This window comes from Anguilla rostrata, chromosome 17 (genome assembly GCF_018555375.3).
Source record: "Anguilla rostrata isolate EN2019 chromosome 17, ASM1855537v3, whole genome shotgun sequence".
NCBI classification, from domain to species: Eukaryota; Metazoa; Chordata; class Actinopteri; order Anguilliformes; family Anguillidae; genus Anguilla; species Anguilla rostrata.
Genome location: NC_057949.1, coordinates 6,162,473 through 6,177,395, shown reverse-complemented (window position 1 = coordinate 6,177,395; position 14,923 = coordinate 6,162,473). Strand labels below are relative to the sequence as shown.

At 41.3% G+C, this 14,923-nt stretch overlaps 2 protein-coding genes across 2 annotated transcripts in view; both read right to left on the bottom strand.

The window, feature by feature from the left end:
• Positions 1-347: 347 nt before the first annotated feature.
• Positions 348-14,923, bottom strand: part of LOC135244058 (uncharacterized) — a 34,804-nt gene continuing 20,228 nt past the window's right edge. The window contains exons 5-12 of the mRNA XM_064316256.1: positions 7,387-7,497; positions 6,746-6,856; positions 6,079-6,189; positions 5,422-5,532; positions 3,955-4,065; positions 3,333-3,443; positions 2,735-2,845; positions 348-423 (exon numbers count right to left, since the gene is read on the bottom strand). Of these exons, the coding sequence (XP_064172326.1) occupies positions 348-423; positions 2,735-2,845; positions 3,333-3,443; positions 3,955-4,065; positions 5,422-5,532; positions 6,079-6,189; positions 6,746-6,856; positions 7,387-7,497 (853 nt within the window). The remainder of the gene's footprint in view (positions 424-2,734; positions 2,846-3,332; positions 3,444-3,954; positions 4,066-5,421; positions 5,533-6,078; positions 6,190-6,745; positions 6,857-7,386; positions 7,498-14,923) is intronic.
• Positions 13,419-14,923, bottom strand: part of LOC135244177 (NACHT, LRR and PYD domains-containing protein 12-like) — a 77,047-nt gene continuing 75,542 nt past the window's right edge. The window contains exon 16 of the mRNA XM_064316426.1: positions 13,419-13,447. The gene's annotated coding sequence lies outside the window, so the exon portion shown is untranslated. The remainder of the gene's footprint in view (positions 13,448-14,923) is intronic.

Genomic DNA, 14,923 nt, shown 5'->3' with positions numbered 1-14,923 from the left:
AAAAACACTAAATTCTGTATCAGGTGTGCACAGGATGCGTACATGAATTAACACATAAGAGGTTTGTTCAGTGTGAATACCTAATTTTGATCATGAAATATAACCATGAAGAGGTGTTCTGTATCAGAGTGAAATAAAACACGCAAAGGCACCTCAATCCCTACCTTGTGTTTTTGATGGCCAGAAACACTAAACATGTAGCAGTGCAAAATGCTCATATTTAAAGTGCGGCTTTTGCCCTCATTAATGAGCATTACCCTGCCATTATATAATATACATGCATTATATATACTCAAATGAAATTTACTGTATGAAGTAAACATATAACATTTAGAAAAAAGCAGATCTCACACCTGCTTGGGAGAAGACAATTTCTGAGAACTCTTCCCTTCTAAAGAGCTGGACTCCAGTGACTGCTGTATCCTGTGAACAAAACATGGAGACAGAGCTTACGTTTACAGTAAACTCAACCTGTTGAACGTCTCTATCCTATGTGCATCTACTCCCATTAGCTGGGCCTGCTGTGACTGCTACACTTCCTGCTCTGACAGCAGCCGCTCCTCAGGTGCACCCCAATATTTCTCTTCCATGCCACTCTAACCATCATCAAATATTTACTTGACTTCTCCTGCCGATGATGCTTCTACTCCAAAAGTATTCATGTTGTGCGTAAATGAATTATACACTTGATTGTTCTCAGAGTGAGGTGCTGCTGTATCTGTATATGTCAGGCTCCCTTATTGAACTCTCTCTCTCTCTCTCTCTCTCTGTGGTGCATGCTGGGAGCACGCATGAGTGTGATGCGGAGTGAGTGCATGAGTGTCACAATGGCTTCTGTTTCTGCTTTCCTCTAATCTCTTGGTGTCCTTTCTTTCCGCCTCTTTTTGTTTGATCAACAAAAAAAAAATCATTTTTTCCTACTTGCTGGGGGGAGATGGTGTGCCCTGTAACCTATACCTGAATATGACATTATACACCCTGCCTACACCTGAATGTGATATAATACACCCCACCTATCCCTGAATGTAATATTATACACCCCACCTATCCCTGAATGTAATATAATAAAATCTACCTGAATGTATCTTAATAGTCCGCAATATGCCTTAATATGACATAGAACAGCCACCACTACCTGAACGTACCATCATACACCCAGGGGTTAAATTGGGGGCGGACGTGGGTGGACGCCATCCACCCACCTTTGGTAAATAAATAAATAATTTTGACCAGCAGTTTTACAAATAACTATGACAATCCAGTCCATTTAGGCTCCAGTCCATGTGTTCCCTCTAGCCAGTTATTCGCTCAACCAATCAAAAATCTGAAAAAAAAAAACTCAGGAGGAACAGTCGTTTATATAGACAGCACAAAGAAAAATATCGTTGATTGTCTTGATTGATTGGAAGCAGATGCGGTAGGTAGTTTCATTAACATGTAATTTAATGTATGCAACATTTTAAAGAGAGGTGAATGCTGAGCCACGAATGCTGGCTATTATTAACGGCAACTTTGATTGCTTAAGCAAAATCAGCAGGTCAGCAGCTAAGCTAGGATTGAGTATTTCCCACATACATAACGTTTTATTCAGCGGCGACTGGTGAGCTTAAAATTGGTGGGGCGCAAAACTTTACTTTAAACTAATCATTGATCTCAACCTGTGTTCATTAGTAATTTTCCTTTATAATCAAGTGTGTCAACGATCGGATTAATCAAATGGCAAGTAGCCTAACACACAGCGTCTTCATACCGTGTTGGGGGATTAAATCATAAATTCAATTTATCCATTAAAAATCAATTTTAATCACCAAGTAGTCTACACTTAACAAACAAGATACACCAGTCTGTTATCTACCATGTTAGCTCTCAGAATAACCAGCAAAAACAAAACATGCACTTCAATTGTGTTTACAATCTAGCCTACGCATTGCAGATATTTGCCATGAATACGAGTGCGGAGAAAGAAGTGCATGTATCCACAAATAATGTTGATTAAAAATGTGCACAATTTCATACTGCAAATGAAAATAAATGTAGGCTATACGGCCTAGGCTACTCGCTAAAACTGCCTATTTGGAGAGAGCTGGCTATATATGATAGTATTGAGTAGCCTATTTTGTGGATTAATTGTATTGATACTCAAGGAAAATCAGGGGAAGATTCCGCCACTGCTTAGCGATTAATTTTTCTAAATCACATTTATCATTTAATCTCCCTAACACAATGCGAAGAAGCTGTGTCCCTTTCCATTTGATTAGTCAGATGTTTGCATGCTTGTTAATCACTGAAAATGAATTAAAACAGTTTGAGATCAATGATTAGTTTAAAGGAATGTTTTGCGCCTCACCAGTTTAAGAAAGATGGATAAAGGAGGAAGAAAGTGAGGACAAGAAGAGGATGACCAATTATTTTCGTGGGTAAAAAAAATTCTTAGCATTAATGACACTCAATAAACTTGAAATATATTATATAAAAGCTTGCATCAATAGTATACATTCTTTTTAAAACATTGTTTTCCTTAATTACAATTATGTGCACAATACATTAAAGATACAACTATTTTGAGCTGAGACATTCATTAGTTTGTACCTTTTTTCACCCACCTCCCACCGGATCTCAGGGTCCACCCACCTCTCAAATCTCAATTTAACCCCTGCATACACTCCACCTGAAAGTTGCAAAAGGGATTAAGATTTCATTAATCAGTAGTGTTAGCATGAACCAGATCACTTACCTTGAATTACCGGTGAACTCTCCTCTGAAATAGAATGGAGGATCCATTGAATGATCACTCTTCATAGACATACAGCTGGGTACAGGTGACCCTGCTCCCTCTACCTGGACCCTGTGAAGAAAACATGGAGACAGAGCTTACAGTTAAACTCATCCTCTTACTGCAGCTCTAACTCACAGCACATGGAGACAGAGCTTCCAGTTAAACTCATCCTTTTACTGCAGCTCTAACTCAAAGCACATGGAGACAGAGCTTCCAGTTAAACTCATCCTCTTACTGCAGCTCTAACCCACAGCACATGGAGACAGAGCTTCCAGTTAAACTCATCCTCTTTCTGCAGCTCTAACTCACAGCACATGGAGACAGAGCTTCCAGTTAAACTCATCCTCTTACTGCAGCTCTAACTCACAGTAGGCTACATGGAGACAGAGCTTTCAGTTAAACTCATCCTCTTGCTGCAGCTCCAACTCACAGCAGAGGTGAATATGACATATTACATTTCACCTATACCAGAATGAAATATAACCTACATTGGAATGCTGCCAATGAAATCGAAGTACAATTAAACAGCAGTGTCAATATGAACCTGTTTAATTACCTTTGATCACCTGTGAACTCTCCTCTGAAGGCAAGTGTAGGATCCATTGTGCAAATTCTCTTCGTAGACTGACTGCTGTGAACAGGTGACCCTAGTCTTTTTACTTGCAGCCTGTGAACAAAACATGGATTCATCCTATTCAACCTATCAGCTCTCTCTTTCTCTCAAATATGCCATAATATTCCACCCTAAACCTGAATATGCCATAATACTTCACCCTAAACCTGAATATGCTATAATACTCCACCCTAAACCTGAATATGCCATAACACTCCACCCTAAACCTGAATATGCCATAACACTCCACCCTAAACCTGAATATGCCATAACACTCCACCCTAAACCTGAATATGCCATAACACTCCACCCTAAACCTGAATATGCCATAATACTCCACCCTAAACCTGAATATGCCATAATACTCCACCCTAAACCTGAATATGCTGTAATAGTCCACCATATGCTTTAATATGACATAAAACGGCTACCTATACCTGAACGTCCCATCATACACCACACCTACCCTTCAATGTGACATGGAGCACCCAACCTACACCTGAAAGTAGCAAAAGGGATTTAGGTTTAATTAATCAGTAGTGTTAACACGAACCAAATCACTTACCTGGAATCACCTGTGGGCTCTCCTTTGAAGTAGAGTGGAGGATCCATTGAATCATCACTCTTCAGAGACATACAGCTGGGTACAGGTGACCCTGCTCTTTCTACCTGGACCCTGTGAACAAAACATGGAGAGAGAGCTTCCAGTTAAATTCATCACCTCCTCTTGCATGATTAGGTAAGAGGTATTCTTTTTTCCCGCTTGCTAGATTGGTTTCTTTATTTGCTCAGTGTTAGAATTATTTTTCGGGGGAGATGGCGTCCCCTGCGACGTTGTCTCTTTCCATCAGGCACGGGGTGCGTATAGTCCCAGAACCTACCGTGCCGATGGAGGACGTTTTGCTTGCTGTGGGAGAACATGTTTTGTCGCGCAATTCTGTCTCATGCCTCCCGCGTGAATAAGCCAGCGAGAAAATAACTTCACAATATATTTTTTCATAATATTTATCAAATTAGCCGCTGCCAGCTCATGTGCAGGAGCTTGTCTTCACAAAATACAACTTGGGAGAAATTTGAGGAAGAGCATAATATCTGAAAATGTATTCCACCCAGGTAAACGTTTTGATGCATTATTTAATTTATCCAAGCTTATGCAAATCAAACATACAGTGCAGGTAAAGTGGGGTTTTAACAAAAAGGAGAGACATATCAACAAACAAAAAACAACAAAAAAGGAGTTCGTAGCATATTGAACTTCATAATGAAGATGAGGAACTATTTTTTTGAATTATGAAAGCAATTTTTCAGTTTTTAATTGACTTAAGTGTCCCTCAGGTAGGGGTGGTGGTGGGGTTCATGCAATTCATACTATGCTGTTCAGAGTAAGGATGAGTAACTATGTTTGATCTATAAAAATATTTTTCCTATGTTCAAAACTTGATTTGACTGTTTACCTTAGTGTTATAAAAGCCTGTTACGGATATATAACATATAGGTCATTGTTTGTTAAATACAGCTTTAAAAAGCAAATTAGGCCAACCTTATTAGGCCGATTATTACTGATGTCATTTTAAAGCCATGACTTTAATGCCATAATATCTCCATAATAGCAGTGCCAGTGAATATAATGGTAAAAATCTGGAATGTTTGACATTTTATGCAGTTTCCGGTTGAACTTCACCAACTTCCAGTTTATACCACGCCCACTTCCAGTTTATTCCACGCCCACTTCCAGTTTATACCACACCCACTTCCAGTTTATACCATGTCCACTTCCGGTTTTATCTGAATACGAATACAAATCATTTTGTTGGTCGAACAAATAAAGATACAAATACAAATAGTGGCATCTTCCTCCACCCTATCACCTATACCTGAATGTAACATGATGCACCCACCTACACCTGAATGTGCCATCATACATTCCACTTATCCTTAAATGTGACATGGAGCAGCCAACCTACACCTGAAAGTTGCCAGTGAGATTTAGGATAAATTAATCAGAAGTACTAACATGAACCCGTTCACTTACCTTGAATCACCTGTGGGCTCTCCTTTGAAGTAGAATGGAGGATCCATTGAATAATCACTCTTCACAGACACACAGCTGGGTACAGGTGACCCTGCTCTTTCTACCTGGACCCTGTGAGCAAAACATGGAGATATATGGAGAAACTATTTGATGTAAGCTTTAAAACCTCCTGTATAAACATGTCAGGCTCCCACACTTCCAGCTCTCTCTCTCTCTCTCTCTCTCTCTCTCTCTCTCTCTCTCTCTCTGCGTGATGCATGCTGGGAGCATGGGTGAGAGTGCGAGTGGTGAGAATTCTGGTTTCTGTTTTTTGTTTCTGCTTTCCTCTAATCTCTTGGTGGCCTTTCTTTCTGCCTCTTCTTGCATGATCAGAAAAAAAAAAATTTTTCCTGCTTGCTGAATTGGTTTTTTGATTTGCTCAGTGTTATAGTTAGTTTTGGGGGGAGATCACATCGCCTGTGACCTACACCTGAATGTGACAAAATATATCCCACCTACACCTGAACATGACATAATAAACTCCGCCTACCTGAATGTGATATAATACACCCCACCTTCCCTTGAATGTGACATGGAGCAGCCAACCTACACCTGAAAGTTGCCAGTGAGATTTAGGATAAATTAATCAGAAGTACTAACATGAACTTGTTCACTTACCTTGAATCACCTGTGGGCTCTCCTTTGAAGTAGAATGGAGGATCCATTGAATAATCACTCTTCATAGACACACAGCTGGGTACAGGTGACCCTGCTCTTTCTACCTGGACCCTGTGAGCAAAACATGAAGATACATGGAGAAACAATTTGACGTAAGCTTTAAAACCTCCTGTATAAACATGTCAGGCTCCCAGACTTCCAGCTCTCTAGCTCTCTCTCTCTCTCTCTCTCTCTCTCTCTCTCTCTCTCTCTCTCTCTGCGTGGTGCATTCTGGGAGCATGGGTGAGAGTGCATGAGTGGTACGAATTCTGGTTTCTGTTTTTTGTTCCTGCTTTCCTCTAATCTCTTGGTGGCCTTTCTTTCTGCCTCTTCTTGCATGATCAGAAAAAATATTTTTTCCTACTTGCTGAATTGGTTTTTTGATTTGCTCAGTGTTATAGTTAGTTTTGGGGGGAGATCACATCGCCTGTGACCTACACCTGAATGTGACAAAATACATCCCACCGACACCTGAACATGACATAATAAACTCCGCCTACCTGAATGTGATATAATACACCCCACCTTCCCTTGAATGTGACATGGAGCAGCCAACCTACACCTGAAAGTTGCCAGTGATATTTAGGATAAATTAATCAGAAGTATTAACATGAACCTGTTCACTTACCTTGAATCACCTGTGGGCTCTCCTTTGAAGTAGAATGGAGGATCCATTGAATAATCACTCTTCATAGACACACAGCTGGGTACAGGTGACCCTGCTCTTTCTACCTGGACCCTGTGAGCAAAACATGGAGATACATGGAGAAACAATTTGACGTAAGCTTTAAAACCTCCTGTATAAACATGTCAGGCTCCCACACTTCCAGCTCTCTAGCTCTCTCTCTCTCTCTCTCTCTGCGTGGTGCATTCTGGGAGCATGGGTGAGAGTGCATGAGTGGTACGAATTCTGGTTTCTGTTTTTTGTTCCTGCTTTCCTCTAATCTCTTGGTGGCCTTTCTTTCTGCCTCTTCTTGCATGATCAGAAAAAATATTTTTTCCTACTTGCTGAATTGGTTTTTTTATTTGCACAGTGTTATAGTTAATTTTGGGGGGAGATCGCATCGCCTGTGACCTACACCTGAATGTGACAAAATACATCCCACCGACACCTGAACATGACATAATAAACTCCGCCTACCTGAATGTGATATAATACACCCCACCTTCCCTTGAATGTGACATGGAGCAGCCAACCTACACCTGAAAGTTGCCAGTGATATTTAGGATAAATTAATCAGAAGTATTAACATGAACCTGTTCACTTACCTTGAATCACCTGTGGGCTCTCCTTTGAAGTAGAATGGAGGATCCATTGAATGATCACTCTTCAGAGACACACAGCTGGGCACAGGTGACCCTGCTCTTTCTACCTGGACCCTGTGAAAATAAAACATGGAGACAGAGCTTTCAGTTAAACTGATCCTCTTACTGCAGCTCTAACAGATATCACATTAAATATCTGATGCATGCATTTATACCTCTTTCTGTCAGTGTTGTGGATTCCATCTTTATTCTCTGGCTCCCCTGAGAGACTCATTTTGGAAACAGTGCCCCCTACCTCAGGAGACCGTAACACATCAGACCAGACTAGAGCGCAAGTGGGTTCTGACCCAAATTACCCAACCTGTGAACACACACAATGAGAACACACTGAACACACACACAGGCATACCTCCAATTTTTTTTGTACCTTTGATAATGATGACTATTTTATATAATGTCAGAGCTAAACTATATATTGATTGGCCAACATATACTATATATGTATGCATATAGTATTGCAACTGTATGCTACCTCAATTGGTATTGAGGTACCCTCCAGTTGTAAATCTGGAGCATCTAATTGTAGCAATTAATTGTAGATTTGGAAAACTGGTGACCCCAAGATGCAACAAAGTTTTGTAATTCTCCAAAGCTTTTTTTATACCCCAGTGTATCACTTTACAGGGCTTTTCACACTGCAGTAATGCTGTTCTCAATTATGTCTGCTCTTGGTTGTTAAAAATGGTTGTTTTCTCACCCTCATTTTCGCACACAAAATCAAGAATCAGATTTACATTACTATGCAAAACCTGGCTCTTTACAATACAAAATGTGATTTAAAAAACCCTTAACAGTACAATTTATTTAGAACCCCAAGTGTGATGTTGTTACAACATAAAAATACATTTAATTCTGCCAAAGTGTATTCCAGGGTGATTACTTTAACTCGCGACTGTGTTCGGAATGCCCCCAAGTGCATCTTGCCCTACACAGCGAGTAGCGCAATGAACATAAATCTGTCACAATACTGTTTAGACTGTTCCATCTTTGTCGGTATTACTGTTTGCCTGTCTTATGAAGAAACAATTTTGTGTAACATGGTTAAATATAGCACGCAAAAAAGCTAAGAAAAAATATTTTATTCATCCCTTAGTCTATGGTACGATTCTGAGTGTAATCTGAATACGGCAGCCCAGACCAGTATAAAAGGGCTTGCAGCCCTTGTTCCGTGTCCTGAACCCTCATTTTATTTGTTCTCCCACGTAACTTTTATTTACCTTTATCATTATTTCTACCAAGTCAAACCTAATTTCCTGACCCATCAGACCAATAAGTAGCCGGATTTAGTAGCAAAATCTATGTCTTGTGACAGTCCAAGTCTCTTATTTATGGCGGAGTCATAAACAAAATTAAGATAAAAGCGCTTGAGTTTGTTATTCACAAGGTTGGTCCACATGCGTTTGTGCTGTGATTCAAAGCAGATCGGGGATACAAATTGACTAAAGATTACAATCATAGCCAGAGTTTATTTATTTTTACAGAAATAGCATTCCATACAAATAGTGGTACAGATTTAAAAAAAAACAATGACAAAGGCCCACTCGACAATGCAAAATAACTCATAAAAACAGCACTTCACCCTTCCTGTTTCTGTTTATAACTGGCAAACAAATACAGCTCGCCCCATTTCAAGCCCATGAATCGTCAAGTTTAAAATACGCTTATGTAACATATAAACATTTTTATATTAGGTCACAAAGCCAGAACTCCCGGTCGTCGCATAACGAGACGAATCGTCAAAAGGTTAACACAAACACTCACATACCCGGAACTCCCGTTGTCCGCCACATAGAGACGACCTGGTAAACGCGCACCTGGCACCTGCGCAGCAAAATCAACCGGGACAGACTCATACATCAAAATACTAAGATAAAATTAGTTTTACATTGGGATATTCGGACTTCCTACTTCACTAGCTCAGGAACGAAACGTCCAAATAAGATACTAACACTAAATTCTGAACCTGGCAACTTATGCACTCGACTACAACCTCTTTTCAGAATCACTAACGCTTTGCAAATTAGAAATTACATTGATCTCTATGGAATTCCATCTGCGCCTCTGAGTGTTTAGGGATCGTCTAAAAAGTACAGCGACAAGAAATTGAGGAGTAGCAGGGTGTCAAAGCCATCAATCAACGTGCATAGTTATGGAGGACTAAACGTGCCAAAATGAAACAAATAATTAAATAAATATATAAATAATTAAATAACCTTTTTATTTTGAAATAATTAAATAATTGTTGATTATCCCTTTCGTGCATAGCCCTTGACCAGAACCTCAGGGCAATCCACGAAAGGGATAATCATGTTGGAGAAAGTTGGAGAAAGTCTCACCTTTTCTAGATCAGGCAGTGATACAGGGGATGGGCGTTTTGGGCATCAAAGTGGGAGTTAAACCAGTTCAGTTGGTCTGGCAAGTCCTGGCCTGACCTTGCCTTGTGTGATGTGATCGCCGCCACGCCTTGCCAAAGGTAACAAGAGTCTTTCTCTTTCAACTGAGTCTCTAACTAATCCTTGTATTGACACCTGGCAGCTTTTATAGACCTTTCTGAATTGTGTCTAGATGTTTTACATGACAAATCATTGCCAGAATTAAAAAAATAAAAATGGAATTGAATAGCAGCAGCTGCAGTTTATTTGTAATAAAATGTTTACTCAGTGGATAATCTCAACTGAGTTTCCAACTTGATTAATCTATAAACATTATCATAAACAATGATTTTACAACAAGGCCTTTAAAATGCAGCAAAGTATGATGATTGAGAACAAAAATCTCCTCAGCAGTTATGGTATCACTAAGCTGTAACAAAAAAAAAAAAACATATTTGTCCTGTGACTATTAGAGTATGCATGTATCAGTGCCAATTATTTGATCAGTGATCAGATTCAATGAGAAAGCATACACGGAGAAGTCATTGTAGGGGTATGATGACTATGCAGGGTAAAAGATACACATTTTACAGTGTACCATGTAAAAGATGCATACCCCCAGAAGGACCATTGGGGGTATGCATTTATGTACCATTGATTAATTCATCATTAATTGATTGGTTGATTGGTTGGTTGGATGGCACCACAGTGACTGCCTCTTACTCTGCAAAGAGCCTGGGGTGGTCCTGGATGACCAGCTGGACCTCAAGGAGCACATCAAGGCAACATAATCCTGCAGATTCCTTCTGTACAGCATCAGAAGGATTCGACCATACCTGACTACGCACTCTACCCAGCTGCTCGTCCAGGCTACGATGATGCAGCTGCCCGACTCATCTACAACCTTCCCAAATTCTCCCACGTCACTCCTCTGCTGCGATCACTCCACTGGCTACCGGTTGCTGCCAGGATCTGGTTCAAAGTCCTGACCCTCGCGTACGCTGCAGCCAACTGGACAGCCCCCATCTACTTGCAGGACATGATTTGATCTTATACGCCTGCTCGACCACTCCGCTCAGCAGGGCGCCTTGTACCCCCTCCCACATTCACACCTGGGAGCTGCCCAGTACAACCATAATCCTCTATTGTTGGCCACTGAGCAGCTCCACTGGAGGGAGAGAACATTTTTTAGCCAATTAAATCAGGGGATGATTAGGTGGCAAGTTTTTGCGAGAGCCAGATCTGGGATTTTAGCCAGGAGACCGGGGAACCCCCTATTCTTTGCGAATAGTGTCATGGGATCTTTAATGACCACAGTGAGTCAGGACCTCGGTTTAACGTTTCATCTGAAAGACGGCATCTCCTACAGCACAGCGTCCCCGTCACTGCACTGGGGCATTGGGGTGTATTTGACCAGAGGGAAGATTGCCCCCTGCTGGCCCACCAACACCACTTCCAACAGCAACTCAGTATTCCCTGGTGGTCTCCCATCCAAGTACTAACCAAGCCCACACCTGCTTAGCTTCAGCCAGTCGGCAGGAGCAGAGTACGTGGTGGTATGGCTGCTGGCACAAGTTGGAACGAGACAGAATTGCAAACACACAGACTTAATTTCATGATCTGCATTACTAGCAATAAGCATTGAAACATTGTACTAATATGAGGTGACTGTATAGTGAAAACTGAGTGTGTGATTTAAAGTTTGGCACTTTTGTGTGTAGGTACAACAATTTGTGTCTTAAGGTAAGAATTCTGCCAGTCAGTTTGGCTCATTGCATGAAGAGATTTGTACATTGAGTCAAAGAAATCCATCCATCCAAAAGATTGAAAAAAAATCTAGGGTCTCAGGAACATCGGAGAATGGATGTCATGCAAACTGCACTTCTGCCTTGATTTTGGTTTAGTGGTCTGATCCATTCAACTGATGTGCAGCAGATCCAGGATCAAACCTACTGGAAAACCATTTCTTTGAGAGGTAACAAACATACATGATCAACAGACAAGTAGTGACTTTTCAAAATGTACTGAATTGTGGCTATACTACGGATTGCATTTACACTACTGCAGATGGATGTCATTGCTTCAACTGCGCAGATTTTAGCCCAATACTGATATATACTGAGCCCATACATAATCCCATACAGACTCAGTATTGTGTTCAACACATCACACAACAGAAAATTACAACAGCACAACATTTGATATTTTTATAATTCATGTTTAATCACTCAATATTATTGTCTGAAAATACAACCCAAAATACTCAACCCATCACAGTTCACAGTAATGAAAGGAAATAGGTACACACTGCGGTGAATAATTCTGCATTCTACCTATCAGCTGCATTTACCCACATAAATTTTCACATTGGAGCCCTTGAGAAAATGAACGAAGACACCTGTAAAAACTAGCAAAATGCAAAATGGAGACATAATTACTACTTCAAAAAAAAAAAAAAGTGCTGAACCTGCTAAAAGATCATAATCTTATATACATTATATACAGTATAAGTTGTACAAGCAAATATTAGGTACAGCTGAAATTTCAGCAATCAAGCATAGGTCAAGGAACGTTGGGTGTACACATACATAAATTTGATAAATTTGTGTGTGTTTTTACGAGTGAGTGTGTGTGTGTGACAGAGAGAGAGTGTGTGAGAGTGTGTGTGGGTAGGTATGAGAGTGTGTGTGTGCGCACATGTGTGTGTCTGAAAGAGAGTGTGTGTGTGATTGTGTGTGTGTGTGTGGGTGTGGGTGTGTATGAGTCTCTACTCCAGTTGGCAGAGGGAAACTGAGGAGTCATACACTCCAAATCCAGCATACAGTGGTGTTTGTTCAGTGAAGTGTGTGTCGAATCTGTGCAGGAGGGTCAGTGTGTCAGAGCCAGAGATGCTGTAGAAGGACAGAGTGCCGGCTGGACGGTCCACAGACACTCCTACCCGGTACACTTTTCTACCAAATAACCCTCCTGATCTGTGGTAGGGGTAGAGGTGGGAAGGTATGTGCGTTTCTTTTTTATTGTGTGTGATAGAGCAACTGAGATTATCAGAGTAACTGTGCTTAACACACTTCAGTCTCCAGGAGTTTTTATTCCTTCCAAACCAACTCTCAGAATCCTCTCTTTTCCTGCTGATTCCTTTATATGCCACTGCTATATAAACCCGCGCATACATAACCACACTGAACTCAGCCTCCCAGTAACAGCGCTCACACACACTCTCTCTGCACACAACCTGAGGCTCATAGTCGAATCTCTCTGGATGATCAGGATATGGCTGCTCTCTCCCCGGTGTGTGTGTCACCTTTCTGTTCCCCTCGGACAGAGAGAGGTATCTGTTCACTGTGTTTGGATCCAGCGTGAGCTGACAGCCGTCTGCACACCAGAGACATTAATGAGATTAATTATCAACAATATTCACTCATTATGTGTGTGAGAGAAAGAGCTATATGTGCATGTGTTTGTCTACATGTGTGTTTCTGTTCATATGTATTTATTACTTCCTTAAAAAAAGTCTCACACACACACACACAGCAGAGTAGCAGAGTGTGTATCTGTGGAAAGTGTCCTGTGTCAATACAGACTCACATTTCCTGGGTCCTGGTTTGGTCCTGTTCTCTCCTCCATGGTCCACACTGTAGGAACAACCGAACAGAGAGTTAGTGAGTGACTGTGTGTGTGCGTGTGTGTGTGAGTGACTGTGTGTGTGGATGTGTGTGTGAGCATGTGAGGTGCAGTGTGGAAACTATCTGTACTTACATCAGTTTGTGTGTGCATGAGGTGCAGTTCGGAAACTCTCTGTACTTACAGCAGTGTGTGTGTGTGTGCATGCGTGTGTGTGTGTGTGTGTGTGTGTGCGTGAGTGTGTGGAAACTCTGTACTTACAGCAGTGTGAGTGTGTCCAGTTTAGCAGCAGACAGTGCTATCACTCCTGAGTCTCCTGGGTGATTGTATCTCAGGTCCAGCTCTCTCAGGTGTGAGGGATTTGAACACAGAGCTGAAGCCAGAGAATCACAGCCTCTCTGTGTGACTCCACAGCCTGACAGTCTGCAGAGAGAAGGACAAACACATCTTACAGCACATCAATATAAACTAACAAGGCTGTGTGTATCAAACATTTAGCAATGTGCTACACACCTTGTACAGCTCAATATAAAATAACAGGGCTGTGTGTATCAAACATTTAGCAGTGTGTTACACATCTTCTACAGCTCAATATAAAATAACAGGGCAGCATGTATCAACGGTTTGTAACAAATTTTATTTCTGTGGTTCTCTGGCTTCAGCTCTGTTCAGATCTCAGGTCTAGCTCTCTCACACCTGAGAGAGCTGGACCTGAGATTGCCCAGGACATTTTTAAATGGGAGACAGAACTCCTGTCTGTTTGCCCATTATATTTCCCATAACAGTGACATTGGTGTTGTATTTAGTCACAATGGAGCCCGGATCCATTTTTGATTGAAGGATTGTGTTTGTACTCACCCCAGTCTCTGCAGTTTACAGTGTGGGTCCTCCAGTCCAGCAGAGAGCGCTCTCACTCCTGAATCCTGCAGCTCGTTGTCTCTGAGTTCCAGATCTCTCAGCTCTGAGTGAGCAGAACGCAGGACTGAGGCCAGAAGATCACAGCAGCCCTCTGTGAGATTACACCAACCCAGCCTTTGGAAAAAACACAAACACACACACACACACACACACACATTCAAATTCACTGCTGATTGTGACACTGTGCACCTTGTTAGTTGATACACATGTAACTTCATATTTTCAGATGAATTCCTGAAATGTACATACAAAAACAGGGAGGGTGTAATATAAATTAGGTTCATGAAGTATCTCCTACTCAGGGGTTGTCCACGGGTTGTCCAGGGCCGCTCAGTTGGAGTTTATTGCAGTCAACTTGAGGGCCACCTCAATGTGACTACACGTAGTAGAGAGGGAAAACTCTGACTGTTATATGTGCTAACAGCAGTTTGCATATAACAGTCAGAGCAGTGCCTAACAGCAGTTCAGACTATTTGGCCTTCTGGGAGAAGGTGGGAGGGTTGCTGGAAAAGGCCCCTCCTACTGACTCCATAGTTTTACTGGGAGACTTCACTGCTCACGTTGGCAAT